This window comes from Amphiprion ocellaris, chromosome 1 (assembly GCF_022539595.1).
Source record: "Amphiprion ocellaris isolate individual 3 ecotype Okinawa chromosome 1, ASM2253959v1, whole genome shotgun sequence".
Lineage (NCBI taxonomy): Eukaryota > Metazoa > Chordata > Actinopteri > Pomacentridae > Amphiprion > Amphiprion ocellaris.
Genome location: NC_072766.1, coordinates 12,987,858 through 13,011,528, shown reverse-complemented (window position 1 = coordinate 13,011,528; position 23,671 = coordinate 12,987,858). Strand labels below are relative to the sequence as shown.

The 23,671-nt window shown below is 40.8% G+C and overlaps 1 protein-coding gene across 8 annotated transcripts in view; it reads left to right on the top strand.

Annotated features, from left to right (window-relative positions):
• Positions 1-23,671, top strand: part of tcf12 (transcription factor 12) — an 83,723-nt gene that overhangs the window by 44,536 nt on the left and 15,516 nt on the right. For 7 of the 8 annotated variants that reach the window (XM_055017348.1, XM_055017402.1, XM_055017382.1 and 4 more), the window contains exons 7-13: positions 961-1,093; positions 1,495-1,547; positions 17,361-17,460; positions 17,926-18,065; positions 18,575-18,716; positions 18,908-18,978; positions 22,166-22,310. In XM_055017348.1, coding sequence (XP_054873323.1) covers positions 961-1,093; positions 1,495-1,547; positions 17,361-17,460; positions 17,926-18,065; positions 18,575-18,716; positions 18,908-18,978; positions 22,166-22,310 — 784 coding nt within the window. Of the gene's footprint in view, positions 1-960; positions 1,094-1,494; positions 1,548-12,635; positions 12,843-17,360; positions 17,461-17,925; positions 18,066-18,574; positions 18,717-18,907; positions 18,979-22,165; positions 22,311-23,671 lie in introns of those variants that run through there. The other variant, XM_023285217.3, reaches the window with a different exon arrangement.

The window sequence follows — 23,671 nt, the reverse complement described above, 5'->3', positions numbered from 1 at the left end:
GAGATGATCACACGCATCCAAATTTGCATGTTTTCCCTCTCTGAATAACTATTCTAGTATAAAGGAGGCCAGACCCAGTGTTGCTGCAGGGATTCAATATCATTGAACAAAGGCAGCAGCAGAAGTGGGTCTGTTGTGCCATGTGAATGCAGTAGCACCAGTGACAGGTTGTCATTTTACAGAACCACATTTTTTTTTCTTTGCAAACAGTTTTTCATGACCTACATTTTAGGTCAGAGAAATTATTTTATGTCCTTAAGAGTGCAATTCATAAATATTTTTACTTGTTTATCTATTTACAAATATTTGTGCTACATTGAGCTTCATTAGGTCTGTTTTCGATTAGTCAAACGAGAAACCTAAGCTCTATTTTAAACCTCAGCTAGAAAGGTCTTGGTGGTTACTGTGTCAATCCTCAGCATGCAACAGGGAATCCAAAAGGGCACGTGAAGGCGAGTTTTCAAGCCAACTACTACACACAGTTGTACTCCCTCACATGATCCTTGCTCTCCTGGTCTGTAGCCGATTATTCTAATTAGACTAAGCTCTTAATTGGCCTCTTACCCAATTTGTTGGGGTTGTACAGGTCAAATAGATATTGGCGATAGGATGACATGGTGAGCACAGTTTATCCTGGCTCGCCAAATAAACAGGAGTCACATATCACATGCCTAACTAGTACATGATATGATCTACTAAAAGAGTTCAGGCATCCATTACAGCATCGTGTTTATTGTAATAATCTTTTTTTTGCAATTTACAGTGGTAATGCTTGCAAGCTTTCTGATATTGTATTACTTAAGGGGGAAAAAATAATGTGAATGACATAAATAGAGACGATAGAGATGAACTGACTAGAGGAGTTTACTAAAAACTCATGAAGTAAACACTCACACATTCTGACAATGAAAGCTGGCATTTTGTTTTGGTTTTAAGCGTGTGTGTGGTTTTTTGTCTTAGTCTTCTGTAAGGTCAGACGTCGGGTTGGCGAGTCCTACTTCAGTGACTACGTCAGGGAAGTCAGCAGCTCCGTTCTACTCCTTCAACGCGGCCAATCCTAGAAGACGTCCTCTACAAGATCCTCCACCCATTGGTCAGTGCTGCCGTAATGATTATTAGAAAAATGCACTAAAAAGCCCTTATACAATATTTAAATGTGACATAGTGCTCCTAAAATAGGTGAGGCTTAGATGAAAGAGCCTTAAATGCTTATTCTCACATCAGAAAATTCAATTTTTCAATTGTGTATCAATACATCCCACAGTTGAGTGCCATTAGCCCCTGTTCAGACAACAAGCAAATATAGCTGTAAGTGAAATAAGATGTAGAAATGAAAATGTTTCTTTTGTTGTTCATTTGAAACCACAATTCAGTCACAATAATACTTTCCATTACAAAATGGGTCTTGTTGGTGAGTTATGGCTTGTTTACAGTTGCCTGTTATTTTTTTTTTTTCGCCTTTGAATGAATGGATGTGCTTTCATCTCTTCACAGATCCTCTACAAACAAAAAAGGTTCGCAAGGTCCCTCCTGGCCTGCCTTCATCTGTGAGTGGAAGATCATCTACCTCTCATATAAATAGATTTCACAGTGAGCTTACCTAAACAAACACACACACACATCTTACTCACACACCCTCCCTTTTCCACTTGTACGCAAAGAGCGCTCTTGACATCGCTACGACACTTCTTGGATGGAAATTCAGTTGTTTTTTTGCGGGCCTTGTTCAGCGGTGACACCAGTGGTGCCTGTTAATTCACAAAGTTCTGACTTTTAATGCTTGTTGTTTGCAAGCTTGTTGTTTAATCTTAGCATGAAAAAGGTCTCTGTGGGGTACATCTTTCTGTGGATTTTTTGCGGTATTGTGTGTGAGTGTACGTGTGTGTGTGCGTGTGTGTGTGTGTGTGTGTGCGTGTGTGTGTGCGTGTGTGTGTGCGTGTGTGTGTGTGTGTGTGTGTGTGTGTGTGTGTGTGTGTGTGTGTGTGTGCGTGCGTACGTACACATGTGGGCCTTGAGGTGATTGATTTTCAGTGCTGCCCTGTCACAGTCTAGCCTCCTCACAGGCTCTCCTGGGAGAAAGAGAGGCTGTCAAAGCGGATCCCCAGCTCTGCTCTTTTGATGTTTAATTAGTCATTACGTAGCCGAACAGGAGGACAGACAGAGATTAATAGCACAGAATATCTGAAATTTCTATTGGTAATGATCCCGGTGGAGCAGAAACCATTAGGATGCAGAGAAGTGTGGAGCTCAGCTTGTATTCGCTTAGACAGGGGGTGTTGGAGTTCATTAATATGCATAAATCAGTAAGTCAGTTGTTCATTGTTAAAACCCTGGTGGATTGGCAAAGGTTTTATTAAAGCCTTGCCTTAAATTCCAAGAACTGATAAGAGACATGGCTTTTTTTCCTTTCTATTAAGGAGCAACTGGTTTACCAAAATCCACCATTTTCTGTCCTTAAACAATGACAGGGTTTCTTTTCTTTTTTTTTTTTTGGTGAGGGAGGCTGAGACTGGATTTGCCTTTCAGAGCTTTGATAATCGTCACCTCTACTGCTGTTACTCTGAAATTAAATATGGAACAGGCCAGCGAACATAAAAGGGTGGCATGTGTTTTGTTTCTGGATTTGTATTTGAAAAGAAGTTTGTCAGAGCATGAGGGAGAGAAGCAGTCCCTGGCAGGAGCACGAATGTGTGCTGCCTTCCTCTTAAGTAAGTGATATATTTGAGGTCTTGTCAGACAGAGGGAGGGAGGCAAAGAATGGTTGCCTCGCGGGTTACATCTCTTTGTTGTGTAAATGGACGCTGGGCTTTTATTTGTCAGTACTTAACACATGGGCGCAGGTGCGGTTCTGTGACTCATAAGAGTACAATCAAGCAGTACAATGCTAGACGGGGAAAAACAGTGACAGAGCACAGGATAAAATACAGCTTCTTCTTGTCACTCAGTACTGCTCAGAAGATAAAGCCTGGAGCTTGCAGGAATTATCCCAGTTAGTCTTTGATCCCATTTAAAAGAATAAAGATGGCGGTGTTGAATAAAGGGCTATAGGTCTCTTATAACCTGCTGACAGAGAAAGGAAAACATAAAGCCGGTTTTTGATAGGTGGCATATGTGGAGAATGTTTGAGTGGGAGGTTGTCTGGCAGCTTTTAGGAGGTGTCACGTTTTTGGTATTGGACTAATAGGAAGCAAAGGTGAGGTGTGGGAGCACAAACTATTGAATGGTGAAAATGGCTACCTGTGGCCCCTAAAAATGTGTACAGTGATTGTGGGCGAGAGTGCGAGCTTTATGCCTGAGGATGGTTATCAGCCAAGACCCATGTTTGTACTGCTGGCACCGACACTGGAAGTAGTGAAGGTGGTGTTGAAGAAGTGTTGAGGGGAAAGGCGCACCTGGACTCAGATCTGCTTTGCCAGAGGCAGCTGTGTGAAGAGCCTGCAGCGTACCTGTAAAGCATGAAGGCAGCTGCAGATGCCGCTGAAGGCTTTTGCTTGTGTAAGCAAATGCGAGAGCCTCACCAGAGACCTCAATAGCTGCTGCATGATTTTAAAAAAAGTAAAAAAAATCAACACAGTGCTTCCTATCATTATGTCTACTGCTGGGAATTTTCTTATTTATTTATTTCATTTTCAAATCCCCCCTCCTCTTTTTCTCCAGCTTGTATTCTTGCTCGTCTAAAAATAAATTTAGGAGTTTTAAATCAGATGGGCAATACAAGTTGCAAGTCCAAGCATGATGTGTGTGTGTACACTACATGATGGAGCTGAATCAAAATATTTACGGGAGCACATCCTCTGTGCATTTAGGTTTTGACACTGCAGTGCACCAGGATGTGAAGACTATCTAGACAGGCCAGCTGGTGATTGCAAACATTTAAATGTTTATAGGGCTTTTTCATCTTATATACAGACACCCCCTCCCTCAGCCATACACATACTTTCCTCTGTGGTCTGCTGGTTGTGTGATTGCAGACTCAGGATACTGCAGTGGTTGTAATTGCGTGATGTATATACCTATCAAATGCTTGTTATTTTAAGGATAGTTTTTTTCCGCTCAAAAATCTTGCTAACAAATCTAGATTATACATAGCTTACCACTTTGTTGTAAACATCTTAAAAGCCCTCGAGCATGAACGCTGTGACTTTTATTTTTGTTACAGTACACACATTGGCTATAATTGGCTCCCTGCATTATTTGACTGTATAAACTGAACAGTGGGAGCGAAGGACAGAGCATGTTGTCATTGGACAGACAGACTGCGACGCTGAGGGATGCTGATGGGCAGCTGCGTGGGCACCTGTCTGACAGGAGGACTGAAGAAGCAGAGAGAGAGAGGGGGTTTTGTAGCTCGTGGGGGAAAGTTGCATCTTGTAGGATATTTATGGGAATCTGCAAGGGCATGGCGTGTATGTGTGCGTCTGCATGTCAGTTTGTTTGTGTAAATAGTGCTTTTTTTCCCCCCCTTGTCAGAGGCGCAGCGGCTCGATGTGACACTTCCTCCCTGGCTTTGGTGACGGTATGGCTGCAGGATGAGAGAAAGAAAGTGGTGGGCTGAGATTCAGCTCCCCTCAGGGACTTTTGCAAGCGAGAACCCTGAGTGTGGATGACAAAAAAGATTGACATTTGCTTTTGACAGATCACTCAGACACCCTTGTTTCTGAGAGATTTGTACTGTGCAGGCTGTAAGAAAGGAAGTGTGCTCTAGGCTCTGAATCTTAAGACCCAGAGATGTTCCTCGCAGTGCTGTCTGCTGCATGACATTCAAACGCTAATTTTTTTTCTTTCTATCTGTGTCTCCCTCTATCCATCTGTCTTTAACAGCTCAAAGACAGGAGATAATAATACTGTACTGCAACAGTAACCTAATGTTGCTGTTGTTGAGGGAACAGCTCCTTTTTGTTTCCTCCTTTGAACCACAGCAGGGTGGGACAGTAACAGGGCTTGGAGAGGAGATCTCAGATGAAATGCATCAGTAAAGCCCTGTGTAAACATCCAGCAGCACTCCAGGCTTTTTTAGGTATCAAGCAAAATTAGATTTCGGGGGCCACCCAGCAGAGTAGAAGAAAGCTGCATGGTTTGTATTTTTGCCTTTTGTTGTTCTGATGTGAAACCACAAACTGACACTCGAAGGGATAATGAAATATACACACATCTTTTTCCATTACATCCTGGAAAGAATGCAGGTTTTAAAATATATTTGTTATTGTTTTTCATAGTTGTAAACAGTAATTATTAAACTCCTCCTCATGGCATTGATTAAACCCCTAAAAACTCATCGCAGTTAATCAAAATCATCAAACGCTTTTCCTGCTGGAAAAAAAAATCCTGTCCTGCCTTAAAATTGTTGAAAAGTGACTCATGAGAATAACACACGGCTCTATAAAGTCTCCACCTATATGTACACCCTACAACATGGTGGTGTTGACTGCTTATTTTGCTTATGATGACTTGTAGCATATAAAAACACCATATGGGCATGTTAATAAAGTGAAAAACATGATTTTTATTGTACCCCAGTCCACATTCATTAAATAATGGTACAGACATTTCCAGTGTTATGAAGCCAGGTGAGTTAGGAGAAAACACGAGGCTAATAATAACAAAAAATATGTTTTTTTTTTTTTAGCCGGCACAGTTCCGAACACGGATTAAATATGTCAGTGTTTATATGCTTCTATAATCTGGTAAAGTGGACTTTCCAGATGTCCAAAATATTTGCAACACAGTGAAGTTAAAGATTACTAGCTGGGTTAAATGGCTGTAAAAAGCTGAAGATAGTGCATGGATTTTTGATTGTAATTAAATTTACATTCCTTCTGTTGTGTAAATAAATGCACCTAATTTAGATAAAGCGCTTTATTCATATTTTTAGCAATGAGGCATTTCCTACAAATTATACTAGTGTTTCCTGGGAAATTAACCGTGTAATTCATTTTGCGTCAGACTTTCCCCTGCATATTTTTTCTGAATGTGTGTCAAAAAGCAGAGGACTTGTTTTATTAAAATGATTACTTAATTCACTAATTAGTTGTAGCTATTTACTAGTGTGTAATTTGATGTGAATGTAAATCAGTTAAATCACATTTGGAAATTGAAAAAGAGGAGAATATTCATTGTATTAATGACATTTAAACATTTCTGTGTTCACCTTCGAGTGTTATTCTACAGAGTACCTTGTTATTGATATTGAAACCAATAACTGCATTTGATGTGTCAGAGTCGCTCATGCTGTATACTCAAAGAAAATTTAAAACCATTTTTGAAGCTCTCTGCAGTTTTCACCTGCCTTTAGGTCACTGTTTTACTCCTGATGTTACCATGAAAACTGTGTAATAGAGACTTACTAATACCCATGTAAAACCATAAGCAAACAAGCTCAGACAAGCCGACTGTATGGCAGCCGCTCAGCTCAAAACAGTTCTAAAAATCAGTATAACTTTAATCTGTGATACACTGAGGCTCATTCAGTCCTAAAGCCAGTTACACATAGTTAATATCGTAATGAGTTTAAAATTTGAAAACCAAAAGTAAGTGAGGGGTTGAAGCATGATGTTTATTAAAAAAAAGCCACGTAAGAGACCAAGCTGCAGAATCCATGTGTTAACAGTCTTCTGGGCTTTGTGTTGCTCTCAGCTTTAAAACTGACAAACTTAATGAGTCAGGAATGTGTGCATGTGTGCGTGTATCAGCTTTCATGTCATTCATGGATGTTCTGACTCGTAGACAAATAGTTTATTGTGTTCTTTTTAAACTTTACATATGTAATGCTGCAGTAAAAGCTTTAGAATTTCTTTCAGGTGTGAGTGGAACTCCAGACATTCATGTAAAAAATGGGACTTCAGAGTGTATTAGGAACTACAGCGTGTAATCTATACATCATGGCTGTTACGTCTGGTTGTGTATGTTATTGCAGGTGATAAAGCTGTTCCGCTCATGCGACGGGCAGAGGGTGATATTTTAGGTTCTGACCTGACCTCTGTCAGTGAGCTCCCCAGAGATGGCCTCATCAGATGGCTGATTAGATAGACACCCCTGGTTTGACGGGGTGATGGTGAACAGCCGCAGCCACCTCTGGGACCCTGGGCTTTGTGTTTATCTTTGTTTGGTTTCCTGAAATTTACCACTGACATTAGAGGCTGCAGATAATGGAACAGGCAAACAAGCCAGAGGCCTGACCTCTTTCATCTGCGGAGAGAACAAGGAGTTAAAAGGACAAAGAGTACAAAAATAATGCACAGATTAAAGTCATTACTCACATTCTGGCCTGTTGTAAATTATTCATGTAGGCCTTGCGTGAGTGTACAGCATTAATGCAAACCTTGATTTCAGATCGCTGGCAGACTCGAGAACGCAGCCTGTCAACAATCACCAAGGTAATGTTTGTTATTTAGAGACTGTCTAAGCCTGGCTGCTGTGACCTGGAAAGTACATCACTGAACCACATGAAGCTCATGTAGTAGCTCATGTAATCCTGAACTACAGAGCTCGGTTGTAGGTCAGAGGTAACGTTAAATGTGTGCGTGAGGGATGAGTCACTCCAGTTGGCTTTAATGGCGATAGTTGCTGATGATGCTGTTCAGTGTCGGACTTGTCAATTAGTTTGTTTGTATATATTGTCATGTTATAGTTCATCTCTAAACACGAAAGAAATCTTAATAAAAGTGTTCGTGGCTCTGATATGTTATATGATATGTGGAACATGTACATTTTTGGATAAATGAGCTTGACATCATGCTGTCTAACATACAAAAGACAAATGAAAGGGATGTTTATGCTGGATAGACAGATATAATTGATCCAGCAACAAAGAAGATGAGAGAGCTTACTCACCTAGATATAATCATAGTAATTTAAGAACTGTGATATTGTGCTGTCATTTAGTGTTATCCTGAAACATTGGCCATTGCCCTCTTCAGTCTCCTCATTTCTGTCTCCATCATGTTGTCTTCGCCCTCCTGATCCTGCCCAAACAAAAATAATCACTCCCCATAGTTTAAAATCAGGTTAGACTAATTCTACAAAGAACTACACTCCTATCACTTTCCCTCTCTTCTTCACATCTCTCTTATATACAATTATATTTTCACATTTATTCTACGAAGTGAAACAGTAGAAATCTGTTTGTGTGCGTAGGAGAACAACAAACAAAGAGAACTCCTTGTCAGGAAAACTAATACTTTTAGGTTCCAGGGTTTTTAGTTTTCCCTTCAAACAGTTTAGGACAGATGTTCAACAAATGTGGTGTATTTTTTTTATTTGTTTCATTTCTGCTACTTGGAGACTGGACATAGTTAGAGGCTTTGCTACACAATTTACTGCCGTCAGCAAGTGCCCAATTATTAACCTGCATGCAAACTTCTAAGCATGATTGAAAACATGATGCATGTGACTTCTGCACCAAAGTAAAATCAGAATAGGCAACGCTGCCAAAACATCCAATCTAACTATTACCATTTATTCTATGTCATTTATATGAAATGATTGTATGTAATATGGGCATTTTGGACCAATGCTTTCCCATTATCTTGTAAAACTGCAACTTTAAAACCAAGCCATGAATATATTTATCACAAAAATCACAAATTTTAAAAATTTTCCAGCAACTGGAAATACGCAAAATTCTTACTTAAGTAAGTTGTTTGAGTAAATCAATTTGAATCATAATTATTATTTTTTAAATTCATTGTGTTTCATTATTAAGCTTCACATACATTTACACACGTGAACCGCACACGCCAGAATATTGTTATTTTCTGCGTAATGTCTTTTTTCTGTGGGTGGACAGCTAATGGGCTGCGATGTTTTATGAGAGCTGAGGAATTCTGACCTGGAGCAAAGACGACGTCGTGTTTAACAGCTGTGGTTGACAGTTTCAGAATCTCAAGTAGATGGCAGTCAGTCAAGTTCATTTAAATTTCAGATTTATTAAAGTTCATGATGTCGCTTCACTTACGGTATCTTTATGTACCCAGACAAGCTCAGCACTGTCTCTGCATAGCGTCCTATATGGGGAAGTTTCTCTTATCAAGACCTTTGTAAAGTTAGTAAGTGGCATCTGTAGCTACAGTTTTAGTTGATGAGGAGTATCATCAAGATAGAAGAATGACAGGCACAGTATATTTTTCTGCATTGTTGAGAGAAATGGTACATTCAAGGGACTGAATGTCGACCAACCTAATCAGTGAAGAGTTTGGTAGAAACTGTTTTCATATATATACTGCTGTGACGCCACTGTTCTCTTTTGCAATTTTTGTCCACCATCAGTCAAGCAGAGTCACAAAGGTTGCTCTGTGGTTTCCTCTTCATTTGTGAAAACTTCTATATTTCTACTGTCTACAACTCTGTTTCTGTCAGACGTCTTGGAAGTGTTGTTGGGGTCAGACATGATGTACGTTGTATTCTGAGCATAGGGATGAATAATGCAGAGAGACTCGGTGCTGCTGCCCTTGAGCTTCAGCGAGTCTCGCACTAAACAGAGAGGTCAGTCTGCTCTACTCACCTCTCATTGCTCGTACACATTTGAATTTGATCCGTTTAGTTTCTCCTCTGACAGTTTTTAATACTAAAAGCTTGCATTAGATTTTAAAGCATTAATTAAAGAATCAAATTCCTGAACCGAATTGTTTTTAAATGATCTATCATTTTTGTTTTACGAATAACAACACAATTAATTTACACCGCACTGAATGTTTCCTGGATCTGCTGTCAATTAGGGTTTTTTTAGTTGATTAGTCTTATTCTAAGAAATCTTTTTAATCTTAATATTTTACCCCAGGTCTGTGTCTTTGTATTACAGGGAGTAGGAACTAAACTTTTCTATATGGACTTGGTTGATATAGTGCCATTACATTTAAGTAGAATGTCGTGAAACTCCAAATCCTAACAACCAACAGTAACGATGATACATACACACAATGCCATAAATAAGAACAAAAAAACATTCGTAGAGGTATTTCTTTTACAGATTTGAAACAAAATAGAATAACAATGAAAATCATTTTCATTGTGAAAATACTTTCTGTACATATTTTACTGTTTACATTTTGCAACCTCTACTAGCAAACAAGCATTTTTCACACTAATCTTCACATTAACTCTAGAAAAGATGCTTCATTATGCTGAATGTAGCTCCCAACAACTTGCTGACAGCTTGCTCCTCTGTATGCTTTTTTGAACCATGCTGCTTCTATTTTATTAATTAGGTGCATTTTATTTCGCCGTCAGTCTCTCTGCTCTGTGTAAACACAGTCTGTAGTTCAGCCGAATAGTCCCTAAATTTCTGTCATGTCACGTTTGATGAGGCTGAATCAGAAATGGCTTCTCTATAAAGGAGAGAAGCACAGAATTTTTTTTTTTTTTTTAACAGGATCTTTTACAGACAGTTTAGGTTTGGAGAATTTTTAAACAAGATATGAAGAATAAAGTGACTTTTTAAAATACTATGATTTTAAACTGAAGTGCAGTGAATGAAATTGAACGTCACGCAGGATGGCTCTTTCTGTTCTTACAGTATCCGGCTCTGATAAATGGCTCAATTTTTTGTGATTTTTCTAAAGATAACATGACTTTCAAGCCTCCTGCTGGTTAATGGCCTCAGAGGGTGAGGTTGCATGCTATGTTGTACTAAAAATGCCTTTTAAATGTAACCTGATGAGCCCTGCAGAGACCCTGAACTGTCTGTCCATTCACGATAAAGCCGGAGTTTGGGAGAGTCTGAATCCCCCGTGCACCCCCCCACTCTCCCGGTCAGCCCTCCCTAATTAGAACCAGAGCTTCTTACAGGAAACAATCTTCCTGTCTGATGACATCACCGCTAAATCCAGTGCGTGAGATGGGGGTGACCTCAGCCTGTGGATTTGCTGCGTGTTTTTCAACACCCAAACAAATCCCAAGAAAAGCACCTTGTGATGACTCGAGTGTCTTTGGAGAGGATGGTGTGAACAGGTGGGTGGAGCTGAGCCTTCACCTCCCAGAGCCGATGCTGACTGTTCTCCACAATGTCAAGGCTGTGAATTGTGTGTCATGAAGACTGATTTGTGAAGTTTAATTAAATAAAACCTTTTAGGCGTTCTCACTGTGTCAGAGTAAAAGAAAGGGGTTGTCTGTGTCCTCGATCCCCAGTGCTGCTCTGTGTGTGTGTGTGTGTGTGTGTGTGTGTGTGTGTGTGTGTGTGTGTGTGTGTGTGTGTGTGTGTGTGTGTGTGTGTGTGTGTGTGTGTGTGTGTGTGTGTGTGTGTGTGTGTGTGTGTGTGTGTGTGTGCGCGCGTACTTGATTTCCTAAATTAATGCCTATTTGTCGCTGCTTTCATGTGTTTTCCTCGCAACGCTGTGCTGTGTGTCTGGACTTGTTTTAGACCCCTTCAAACACTTCTATCATGACCGTTTTCCTTAAAGCATCAACTTGAAACGGCGCCAGATATAAAGCGGTAACAACATGCAGAGCCAGTGTTTTGGATGACTTTAAAAGAGACTCAGAGAAGAAAGGGGGATAAATAATAACAGTACTAAAAGAAAAGCATAATAAAGGCCTAGTTTTCTTAGGGAAGTGGAAGCTTTCATCTTTCTATAACAGTAATGTTCTCAATGAGTCCACAGGCCTGTGTTTAGTCCAGCAAGCTTCGAGTGGTGCACATGAAAGGCTCCAGTGTGACTGCACAGACCGGGCTCTCACTGGAATATGGTATCTATCCACTCGTCTTCGCCTTTCTTCTGCTCCCCTTTGCTCCCCTCCCTCCTCCCACATGATAAAGGTAATAGGGAGCTGTGTGGCTTGCAGTCACAGTAAACCATGGTTAAAATGGCTGTCAATGCCCTTCCCACCGCCTCTCAGTTCCCCCCCTTTCTGAGGCCCCCAGGGTTTAGGAAATGGAGCATTATTTTCTTGTTCCGACGTCACACACCAGCCCCTTTGCAGCTGTTGCATGCTTTACAACTCTTGTGTTTACAGGCACTTCAGCTAAAGGTCTCACTCTGCCAGCACCAAAACTCATATTTCACATTTCATAAATGCGCCGCCGTCGATGCTTTTCAGTGCCTGGATGTGGATTTTGAGCAGTTTTTCTTCTTGCACGTTGAGCCTTCACTTTCTCTCACTAATGACTCCTAATTGGTGTGTGAGCCATGTGTGGGAACAGGTAAAATGTGTTGCCAGATGGTTGTGTTCTCACAAAAGCCATATTTTCCCCTCACTGCCTGTAGACTCATTTAATCATCACAAAAACAAAAAGATTAGACACTCGGGATTAAAACGTGTGGAAGAGAACACACTCAGTGCACTCATTTGATCGCCTTTAAATTACACATATTAATGAAATCCTGCTTAGAATGAAAATTATTTTAGTTCCAGTTTGTTGGGGTGCCCCCTGCAGAAAATCTGCATTTTTTATGCCTGGAATTAAACATTTTTTTTCCTCTCTCTCTCTTTCTAAATCCGCTCACACATTTGTTTTCCGTCCCACCCACTTCCCTTTATCTTTTCTATACCCACCTCCCCGTCGCCTCCCTTCCCCCTTGTCCTCTACCTCTTTGCCTCAGCACTTAGAGGCTTAAGAGAGGGATGTACCACACGAGCCACTCCCTTCATGCAGCCACCCCCTTCCCACAGTGTGGAATGGTACAATCCTGCTTTGCATAAGTTTCCTCTGAGTGGGTCGTGTGTGGAGGCCAGTACTGAAAGAATTATTAGTCCCTTTTGAACGGTTTGGATGTATGTCTAGAGAGAAAGCTAGTGTGCCGCTGTAGTGTACCTTTATCACGTAAATTGTTAAAGCTATAATGTATTGCGCCTACCCTGTCCCTGGAATGGGCAGTAACTCTTTAATGTATTACTACAACGGGAAATCGGTGAGTACTCTCTTTGGGAATGTGTGTGTTTGAGAGAGAGGAGAGCTGTAAGAAGTGTGCATGTGTTTTTGTGAGTTCATCCCTTTGACTGTCAGTCTATTTATCTGTCTGATTGTCTCAAGTTTTGCACTTTATTCATTTGTAGAATGCAGCACTGTGTTCATCTCTGTGTGAACACATGTGCCTGAGGCTTCTCTGGTTTTTTTATTACATCAGTGTGACAGTACAAATTAAAATAATGCACTTTGAGACTCTTAACTCTGGGTTTAAACTTATTTTTGCATAATTCTAGTTTGCGCCCCCAACTCTGCATGAGCAAGTGAACATTCAGGGTTGCACATAAAAAAGTTAAGCCATTTTAAAACCCTTTTTCATGCACTGAATGAAACAGTGTGGCAGAAAGTTTTTTGCAGTCCTGAATTTATTTTTACTGGCTGGTTGCTTCAGCTCTGAGACTGGGTTGAAATAATAACAAGTGGGAGTCTGGGAATGATTAAGGGAACGAGGCTGCCTGTTGAGGTTAGACTTTCCTGTTTGCAGATTGAGCTCCAAGCACCAGTGTTGCTGTTATTCCATCTGTTTTTAATCACTTTGGCATTCTTGACGCCACAGGGAGCCTAATGTGATTTCTGAACTTCTCTGTAATGACCTCTTTGATTTTTGTTACTCTGAAAACGTTTTCTGTGTGAGTACTTTTTTTTGTCAATACATGCCTAATTGTGTGTCTCTATGTGGGTGGATGCTTGTGCTTTTGCTTCACTTGGAGCTGAACGAACTGACTTTCCACAGTTGTTTTAAGTAAACTTTTAGATATAAAGATTATCTGTGCTTGTGTTGCAGCTTTCAGAAGATGTCCTGTTTCTATTGCAAAAAACAATCCAGTGGGGTTATGAGTCTGCTCAAGGACATTGTCTAACAATGGCTGAATGAGCTCTGTAATGCATTTTAGTAATCCTTAAGTAATGATCCTGTCATAAGCAAATTACACAGACAGATTTCCACCTGTCATTGCTTGTGCTGTTTTTGCCGTTATATAAAAGGCACATGCGTTTGAAGGAAAAATAAAGAGGTTCGCCTTTTTATGATATTGTATTGAAAAGGTCACCTTACTCAGGCTTGCGTTTCAACTTTCCTCATAACCCATTACAGCGTTTCCCTTTTTGTTCCCACTCCACAAAAGATGACTTTGATCTTTTTCATATTAAGTATTAACAGGCTTGTGTTACAGTTGGTGATGGGGAGAAAATTGATAGCATGTGGACAGAACGGGCAAACTTTATGATCAAAAGCACTTGTTAAACAACCAGCACCAACTTTTTTTTTTTCAGTTTTCCTCGCAAGTAAAACAGAAAGATGGTGCTCATTCTTTGCATCAACTTGATCCACATTAATTTGTTATAATGCAGAGTTGCATAGCAGGCTCACCATCTGGAGCACTGGGAGAATTCACAGTGGGCCATTGGCTTGTGAGCTGGTGGCACGATACCAATACAGATGGAGCAGCTCACTGATCTTTCTTCCGTTGCCTATTAGTGAAGAAGAAAAAATTGAAGCGAAAGCCCTGCAGTGACTGTTAAAGCTTTTATTTTTTCATGTCTTCATGTTTGGCTTTTACAGAAATCTTCTCCTCTACAAGTGGAAAATTAGATCCGAAGAAACGCAAAAGATGCTGCATATTTTCCTCAAAGTGGGACGTGCCTGTTGTTGTTTTTGTGGCGCAACAGGTTATATCATGCGTTCTAGAAGCTAATCCGTGGGTCCCCCAAGTGTGCACGTGTGTTGCTGCACTGAAGCATGAATGCTCAACTGCATGTCCAACACAAAGTCAGACTGTGGGTGGTGTGGACTTATCATGCACTGTAAGGACACGATACACATGTTGTGATTAGTTAGTGGGGCTGTATTGATGCCAAAGCCAAATTTTTGTGGCATTAACAACTGGAAGGTATTATTCTGCTATGTGGTTGCTCTATTTTTAAAGAACATGACACCAAACTGGCTGCTGTGCTGTCAGAAAAGACACTTGGATGCAAGATTTCACTACTTTACAATTCATGTCTTGTGATTTTGGTTAGTAAAACGTTTTAAGGTGGTTGATGGGATTGACGGCAGATTACAGATGATATAACAGAATACACTGCATTATTCTGTTCAGTTCCGTCTGTACTCATCGGCTGTTTACTCCATGTGGCTGATTGTTTACTTCTACTATGACTGCATCTCTAAAGCATTCATTTGTTTATGTGTGTGAGTTTTTATTACTTAAGTTGGCCCTTGTGCATTTTATGTCACAGATTTATGCATGAAAATAGTAAAGCCCCTACTTTATCCAAAAAGCATTGGCAGGTATCACACACAAATACTTAAGAATGGCCTCTCTAAGCAGGCTGAGCAGAGTAGTAGTTTGAAGAGGCATTGTATCTTTCATGCACACTAAGCCTTGTAAGTGTGCAAGATTTGGACTTGAAACAACATCCCCCAGAGATATGGTTCAATTCCAAGTAATGACATACCGTACAAAAACAGGACACGCCATTAAGAGTGTTTGAACTCTTCTCTTTGAGCTTTTTGGCCATTAGCCTGATTTTTCCTCGCTTGCACATATATATGTTTTGAAATTTCCTTTCCCTTCCTGTTATGATGGTACTTTCTTTGTGGTGGCTGACAGATTGTGTTTTAACATTTGATATTTTAATCGGGGTGACATCAACTTCAAAGCAGGTACCACAGACTTAAAGACATGTGGGAAGCTGTGCAGGATTTTCACTCAGCTGAGTCAGAACGCTGTTGAGAGGCACAACCACAGAGTTACAGAGCTGAATCAGTAACCCCCACCATGAGTTTAAATCAAAAGTCTTCAGAGCTTATCAAAAGCTAACATTTTTGTCTCTTTATTTGTCGCTTACAGTAATTGTATGTGCAATAACCATTGAAAATTTATGAATGCTTTTAACTTTACAGCTGATTTATTTAAGCCATACCGACTGGTGTTCAAATAACCAGTGTAGGTCTGTGTTGGTGTGCTGATCTGTGTGAGTGACGGCTTTTAATTAATAGCCTTGTAAAAGGAAACCCAGGCGGGCCCTCTCTTCCATAGGCCGGCGGAATGAGGCACCCGGTGTTTGGGATGGTTTATTAATGCTTTGGCTGGTTAGCCCAGGGTAAAAAGGACAATTAGCATTATCCGCTGCCATATGCTGCCCATTGAGCGTCAGACAGAGGCAAAAGACAAAGCCCGGGCTCCTGTGCGAGGCTAACCTGAGCTCTCTACGGAACTACTATCAACCCTGGTCACATGTGGAAGCCAGAAGACCCAGGAGAGCTCCACCCCTCCCACAGCACTTTAATTACACACCCAGACAACAGCACGCCGGAGTCCTGCTCACTCAGCAAAGCCCAACAGCCCTGAGTCTCACTTAAGCTGCATCAGTGCGATGTTCACATGTTTTAATTGATATACTGTGGTTGAGATGCATATTTTCCATCAGCGCTTTATCACAAAACAACCTGAGCTAGTAAGCCACCATTATGGCCGTGATTACATCCACACGCATCAGGCAGCAATTTTGAGGAGTGAGCTGTCAACATCTGAGTTTGAAATGAGGCCATAAAAAGAGGGATTATATCGAACAGCGTGGGGACACGAGCTGGAAATGTGCAGGTGGAATCTATCTGGCAGATCTGGCTCTGATTAGTGCTACACGACGGAGGGGTCGTCCAGTCATGTCTGTGGGAGGGAGAATTTGTCCAAACCTTTTCTCCGTTCTTCCCTCCTCCGTGCTCTGTCTTTCTGCCTTACCCTCGCTCCCTCCATCTGGAGTGGATGAAGTCAGGGACCACATCACTGGTGTTTGGCCTTCAGTCTCTTTGATCCCACCGCCCAGCCTGGCACACACTCACAGCTGTACAACAGCATGCCCATTGTGCCTCTCCTTCCTCCCACCAGCGTACAGGTAGAAATATAAAGAAAGCAAAGCAGGCTGTTTTTGTACCCCTTATTTGATTTCTGCCTCTCTGGGAGTGCTGTAATTTGCCAGGTATTTAGTCTGTGCGTGTAAGCGGGTATCATTATACTTCCATTAGAGGTTGAGTTGATCTGAAATGCAAATACTCCTGATAATCCACTCCTCCCTTCATGAGCTTGATTACTTGCTAGTCATTAACGTGTGTGTGTGTGTGTGTGTGTGTGTGTGTGTGTGTGTGTGTGTGTGTGTGTGTGTGTGTGTGTATATGTAGTTTTAGGTCTGTATCTGCAGTACTTGTGTTTATACTTGTGCATGCAAGATCATATATGTACACACATTCTCAAATGTGACTGTGGTGAAAGTGTTTACTTCATGGGAACTGAGATAATGAAACTTGCAGAGTTTAAACTTCAACATATTGATATTTGACAAGAGTATATGTGTCAGTCATGCCTCGGTATTCTACGCTTAAATAATAATCAGTTGAATTGATCCTGCAGCACATAAATGAATGCTGGCCCATTTTAAAATAACATCTCTGTTCTCCTGGCAGGTGTATGCACCATCTCCAAACTCAGAAGACTTCAACAGAGATTCTCCTTCTTACTCTTCTCCTAAACCCTCCAGCAGTATGTTTGCAAGCACTTTCTTTGGTGAGTTCAGAGCATGTTTGCCACATTTTTAATTAACACCCTCTTTCTGTCATGAATATTATTCTGTAATGTATCACCATTTTGTCTTTTGTTTTTTGAAGGGCTAAAAATTTGTAACATACAACTACATAATCTACTTAGTTTGTTCTAAGTTGCCAGACATTTTTTAGCAGTTGCAGTGTTTCGTAATTTTAAATCTGTGCTCTGTCTTTATTTCAGTGTGACTCACTCCCTCACATAGATAGACTTCTTGTTGGTTTTAGCTTCAATGTTATCTCAGCTGTGTTCAGGACAAGGATCATGTTTCAGTCCCGAGAGACACAAAAGTAAAAACTACTCCTTGGATGACCCTGAGTTGTAAGGGTAGAGATGGAGGTTAGCCGCTGCCTGGCACTATGTCAGAGTATGTCCTTTTCTTCTCTTCTGATCAGTTATAAACTAAAATTATGCTTTTATTGCCATCAGATGGTACCCACAGTTCGTCTGACCCATGGAATTCATCCAATGGTATCAGTCAGCCTGGTTATGGGGGAATGCTCGCAGGATCTTCATCTCACATGCCACAGTCAGGAAACTACAGCAGCCTGCACTCACACGACCGTTTGGTAAGCTGCACCACTCCCTATGATGGTACTATGTCATATAGACAGGTGACAAATTATTGTTAGAAACTTTGTTTTGCCATCATACATGTAGAAGAGATTTAGGATGTACCGTTCGAAAAGCGCAGCGTGTAAATTCTTTTTCGGCCCTGCACTGGCTCAGCGCCGCTCCCACAGCTGGACTGGGTGGGTGCGTCTTAAGTTGTTGTCTGGTTATTATCAGGGACGATGCTGCTGACCCCTCTTTATGACAGGGCATCACAGAGAGTCTGCAGATGCTGCCTGCCCTCTCTTTTATCTCTGTCTTTCCTCACAGTAACTTTTGCTCCATCCCAGCCTGAAGGATGTCAAAGGAGAATTATAATTTAGAGAATACACAAGCTGTTTCTGCCACGCACGCACGCACGCACGCACGCACGCACGCACGCACGCACGCACGCACGCACGCACGCACACACACACACTTATATTCAAAAATAAACATGTTTTTGTTTTTTTTTTTTATCTCCCAGAATTATCCTGCACACTCAGTCTCTCCAGACATCAATGCCAGTCTTCCTCCCATGTCCAGCTTCCACCGAAGCAACACCAGCACTTCACCATTCGTCACCGCGGCACACAACTCCTCCGTCAACACAGCCGACGGGGTCATGGGTACGTTCTTGTGTTAACAGTTCAGCTACCTGCTCAGAATGACTAATTCGCTGGCCCACGATGTAATCATTGCTGAACATCCATTCTGTAAAGGTAGTGAGTCACGCAGTTGGACAGCTGCTTTGTGTACCGTGACCACTCCTCATTTGTCTGAGTTTGCTATTACAAAGCTTCCCTCTGTGTTTTTCTAGCTGCTCCAAATCGGGGGACTGCCACTGGAAGCTCACAGACTGGAGATGCACTGGGCAAGGCTTTAGCCTCGGTGAGTTACAGCCCCGGTTTTATCTCGGAGTCCAGTTCTTCATGCCATGCCTCCCTGATTAAAGAGAATTACACAAGATTTGGATTTTAAAACTAGTTGGACTCAGTTGTGGCTTATGATGGAAATTTATTCCATGTCAGTATTGCATTATTGTTCTGGATAGCATCAATGCATCTTAAGTATTTGGTCAACTACTAAGAAGTCTTTGTATTTCTCCTCAAATCTGACATCTTGTCAGAGTGTGAAAATTACATCTAAGTTCTGTGCAGCCACACACTCAAATAATGGAGGTTTTTCTGCACATCTAAATAAAATAATGGTCTGTCTTTTTCTCTTAAGAAGATAACCTCTGTAGTCATGCGGGGAATTAAATGTTATATTGACTGCTGATTAAAAAAGCTCAGAGGACATGTTTGCTGTTGTTTTCAGCCTAAGCTGGATAAAACTAAAAGTATTCAAGAGAGAAATCTGTACATTGAAAATGCTCCTAAAACCAGCAGGTTATATTTCAGTTTGGAAAAAGAGTCATGAATATCTGTGACATCCTCTAATGGTTCAATCCTTTAGACTATTTATGCTGTTCAGTAAAAAAAAACAAAAAAAAAAACTGTGGCATATCCGGATCTGGAGAACCCATTGAGTGTTGTTAAGCTGAGACACAGGTGGGGAACGTCCCAGCTGGAATTGGGTAAATCTAAACAAAATGACAATGTCTTTGACTTGTACGGAATTGTAAAAGTGCAAATTAACATTACAATGAACGTTTCTTGTCTTTTCCAGTTCCCTCTTCTCCATACCGCCTCATAGGAGTAACATTCTTTCTCTGCAGTGTTTTTTGGATTTGCTTTTTCCATTTATTTGACTGATTGTGTTTTCACTTAAAATCTGCTTTTGTTTTCAAAAGTCTGATCCTTATTATTTCAACAGAATAACCTCAATGGCGTTTAACATGTTGCATAAACATTGTGATTATTGCTATGTTAGGTTTATATAAAGCAGCATTTTAATTTTACACACAGCGCAAGCTGTTCGTTTGGGGGAATATTTCTTTCTAGTGTGAATCCAAAATATGAGAGTTCAGGGGATGGTAATAACAAATTAAGTCCTTTATATTTGCAGACTCAATTCTATTAGCATGACAAAGCTGGAGTGAAATGGACACGGTTGGACCAGGGTGGGGGTGGCTGGATGGATCAGGGGGCACAGGGGAGTTTATAACTGCTGTGGCTCAACTCCATGGGCCCCCCTTTGTAGAGCTTTTGTTCTCCGCCCTTTTAAATTGGCCGTGCTTATTGGCCCCATGCCGCCTGCGGGAGCGTAACTGATGACGAGGCGGGGCTTCATTTATTCCAGTAAAATGAGCCATGTTTCACTTTGAATGCAGCGTTAGTAGCCAGTGAGTGAAAAGAATAGAAAGTCATATATTGTCAGGTCAGAAGTCACGGTTATAAACAGCTTGCTGTTGAGAAACTAAGAAATATTAGGAGATTTGTTTTGAGTTTTATTGGTGTCTGACACCACAATGATCACACTGTTAATCCTCTTCAGTTTTTTGGACTGAATTGCATGTCTGAGAGTGAAAATGCTGCAAGAAAAGCATAGATGCTTATTCTTGCCATTAGACAACGGCCGATCCTCCTCCACACTCAGTGACACACTTCAATGAAACCTCTATCCTGATACTGCAAGTTGATTGAAAAACTAAAGCCCCGAGATCAAGATTGAATAAGGAGATTATTAATAATGAGTGCATTCTATCATCCCCGCTGAAGTCGAATGCTTTCCTGCAGGCTCAATTTGATCTTAACTTAGAGGAGAAATCTCTGTGGATCTGCTGTTTTTTCTCTGCTAATTAGTCAGGATCCACCCGTAATACCCTGAGTTCTCTGAGACATGTTCCATTGTGGCACAAATATCCTCTTATTGAAGGGGAAAAAAAAATCAGGGACGTGTTTGCGCTTTAATCCAGCATTTGTTTAAACAAATGAAATCCCAGTGGAAGTTCTGAAGACGTAATCTCCTCATTCCCTTGTGATTGACATGTCATCCTAAAACTCTGTGACCTCAGTGTAACCTATCAGAGGATGCACTGACATAATAAAGTTACTGTGATTTGTCCTTTATTGTAGCAATGAAATTTTGAAACTCAAACATAATTTGTGCCCACAGAAACCCATTGTATGTGCCCTAGTTGTCTTCTTTACAGAGTCTGCAAAGTTTAGAAAGATGCAAAAAAACAACAGTTGAATACTACTGGATTTTGATATATGGCTCACAATACAGTCTCTGGCTGCTGGCTGAAATGTGGCCCTTGAGATTTTCTGTGGTTGGCTTAACGGGGTTTCCAGGTTGGGCGTCTGCGCTTCTTGAAGCCACAGTGGAATAATAACTACAATGACACTGAGTCCTTATGCAAGTGAAAAACAAAGTGTGCTCCTGTAAAACTGCAGGTTTTTAATAAGTTTGTGTCAACACGTGTCTTTTTATTTCAAAATCTTGCAGTAAACAGGGCAAACAGGAAGAAGTTCTCACTGTTGGTGTGTTTTAATTAGAGCCAGAACAACATCGACCTCGTATCTGCAGATCTTGTTGAGAGTGAGATGGAAATTATCTGTAATGTAGTGATGTAGCTCTTAGTGTGATGCGATTCATATGGTTTGATCATTAAATTAGAAGTTTAGTTAGTAAACTGGAGAATAAAAGACTATATAACATGTCATTTGTGTTACACCGATCATTTTTAAACAGTTTTCAGTTAAACTAAATTTATTGTTTATCTGAGAATTACATTTGAAACCAGTAAATAGCAGTTGTATTTAGATATGCCCTTCAGACACATTAATTAGAGTTGAAAGTAGGATTTAAATGGTGTTAATCTTCACCCATAATTGACAGATTTATAGAAGATGATACCAAGCAAGACGCGAGCATCAGATCTCATTTGTTGGTGATTCATTTAGTCAAAGCTGTGCTTGAAACACAGATGACTGTTACCGGCTCATGTTTACGCACCGAGCATTTTTATGACATCTCTGGCAGTAACATCCCTGCAACTGATGATGCAGTTGTGGCTTGAAGATGATAACAGCCGTAAACAACAAAAACAACCAGTTATTTATGCTTTATTTTTATTCTGCCCTTGCATTAATGACCGATCATACTTTTCTCCTCCTCTCTGCTTCCACAGATTTACTCACCTGACCACACTAGCAGTAGTTTTCCATCCAATCCGTCGACACCTGTGGGCTCTCCTTCACCTCTGACAGCCACAGCAGGTGCTGCCTCAGCAGGTACCGTGGTGACTGCTGCCGGCACCCCGTCTGGAAGGCCAGGTAGAGACCACACTCTGGATTTTAATCTCATACACACTTCCAAAACGCTTACACCACATACCAGCCGCAGAATACTCTTCTAAAACTGCATTGCAAAGGCTTTTTCACAGGTATAGAGCCAGTGATGGACACACTTTAGATTGTGTTTGAATTAGACTTTGGTCTGGAATAGTCAGTCTAATGAAGAAGCTTTTATTAATATATGCCCAACTTACAAAAGGCATGTTTTGGACACATGTACATACACCTCCACAAAGTGTAAAATCAGAGCATATAGGATTAATAAATTCACTCTTATCCGGGCACATCACCTTCCTCATCACTCCACAACAGCTGTAAGAGTCACAGTGACGCATGACAACAACTAAAGGAGGCTTCTCCACAAAATGATATTACTGTCTGGACGGTGCAGGTCAGCATGACCTGAACACATAACACCAAAATGTACTTCTACTGTATCTCAGGTGATAAATGGTAACATCACACTGTAAATGTGGCGCAGCAGTGTCATGCATCTGAAGAATGAAATATGAAATGTTGCTCTTGCTAAAAAAAAAAAAAAAAAAAAAAGAAAAGAAACTAAGAAAGGAGGCGGTTACACACATGATTGATAAGCCGCGGTAATCTAACGTAGATTACTAATTTACTATCTGGACTGAATCATAACGGACCACTGCTAAAATAGGACCCTGTTACTTTAATTAAATCACTTTCACTATGTGCTGCATCCGTTAGGTTATTGATTTAATACCCATTTTAGCTTTAGAGTAGCCATAATCATTGTCCATGCCTTATCTGAGCCAGTACAATTAGCGCCATTTTTACATGAACCCATCCAAAAAGAAAGCTTAGTTTATTTTTATTTAAGGCTGCACATTTATAAAATTGACAGTTATGATGACTATTTAAAATACTAGCATGAATTTTCAAGTGTACAAGAATCTCGAGCAGACACAAGAGTTTTGTGAAAGATTTTATCTGCTGGCTGCTTCCCATCTGCGGTCCACAAGTTTGAAAATAATGTGATTTGTATAGAAAAGCATGAAAACAATGTTGCGGGTTTGTTCTGAGCCTAACAACACACCTGCACCTTAAAACAATCCCTGACTGGCTGGTCCAGTGTGCACAACACGGGCTTCATTTTCATGGCTGAGAGAGCTGCTCCACATTGACTCCCGCTGACATCACAGACTAGTTTTGGCTCTCAGCTTTTTAGGAGGGTCTTTGTTCATGTTCATAAATTTAGATCTGGCTTACAAGTGCTGTCAGAATAACATTTAGGTTGTGCCTTTTAGGTGATGGAAATTTTTAGACAAGCTCTGGAATGACGGCGTGAGTAAAAAATAGTCTGGCTTTGAGGA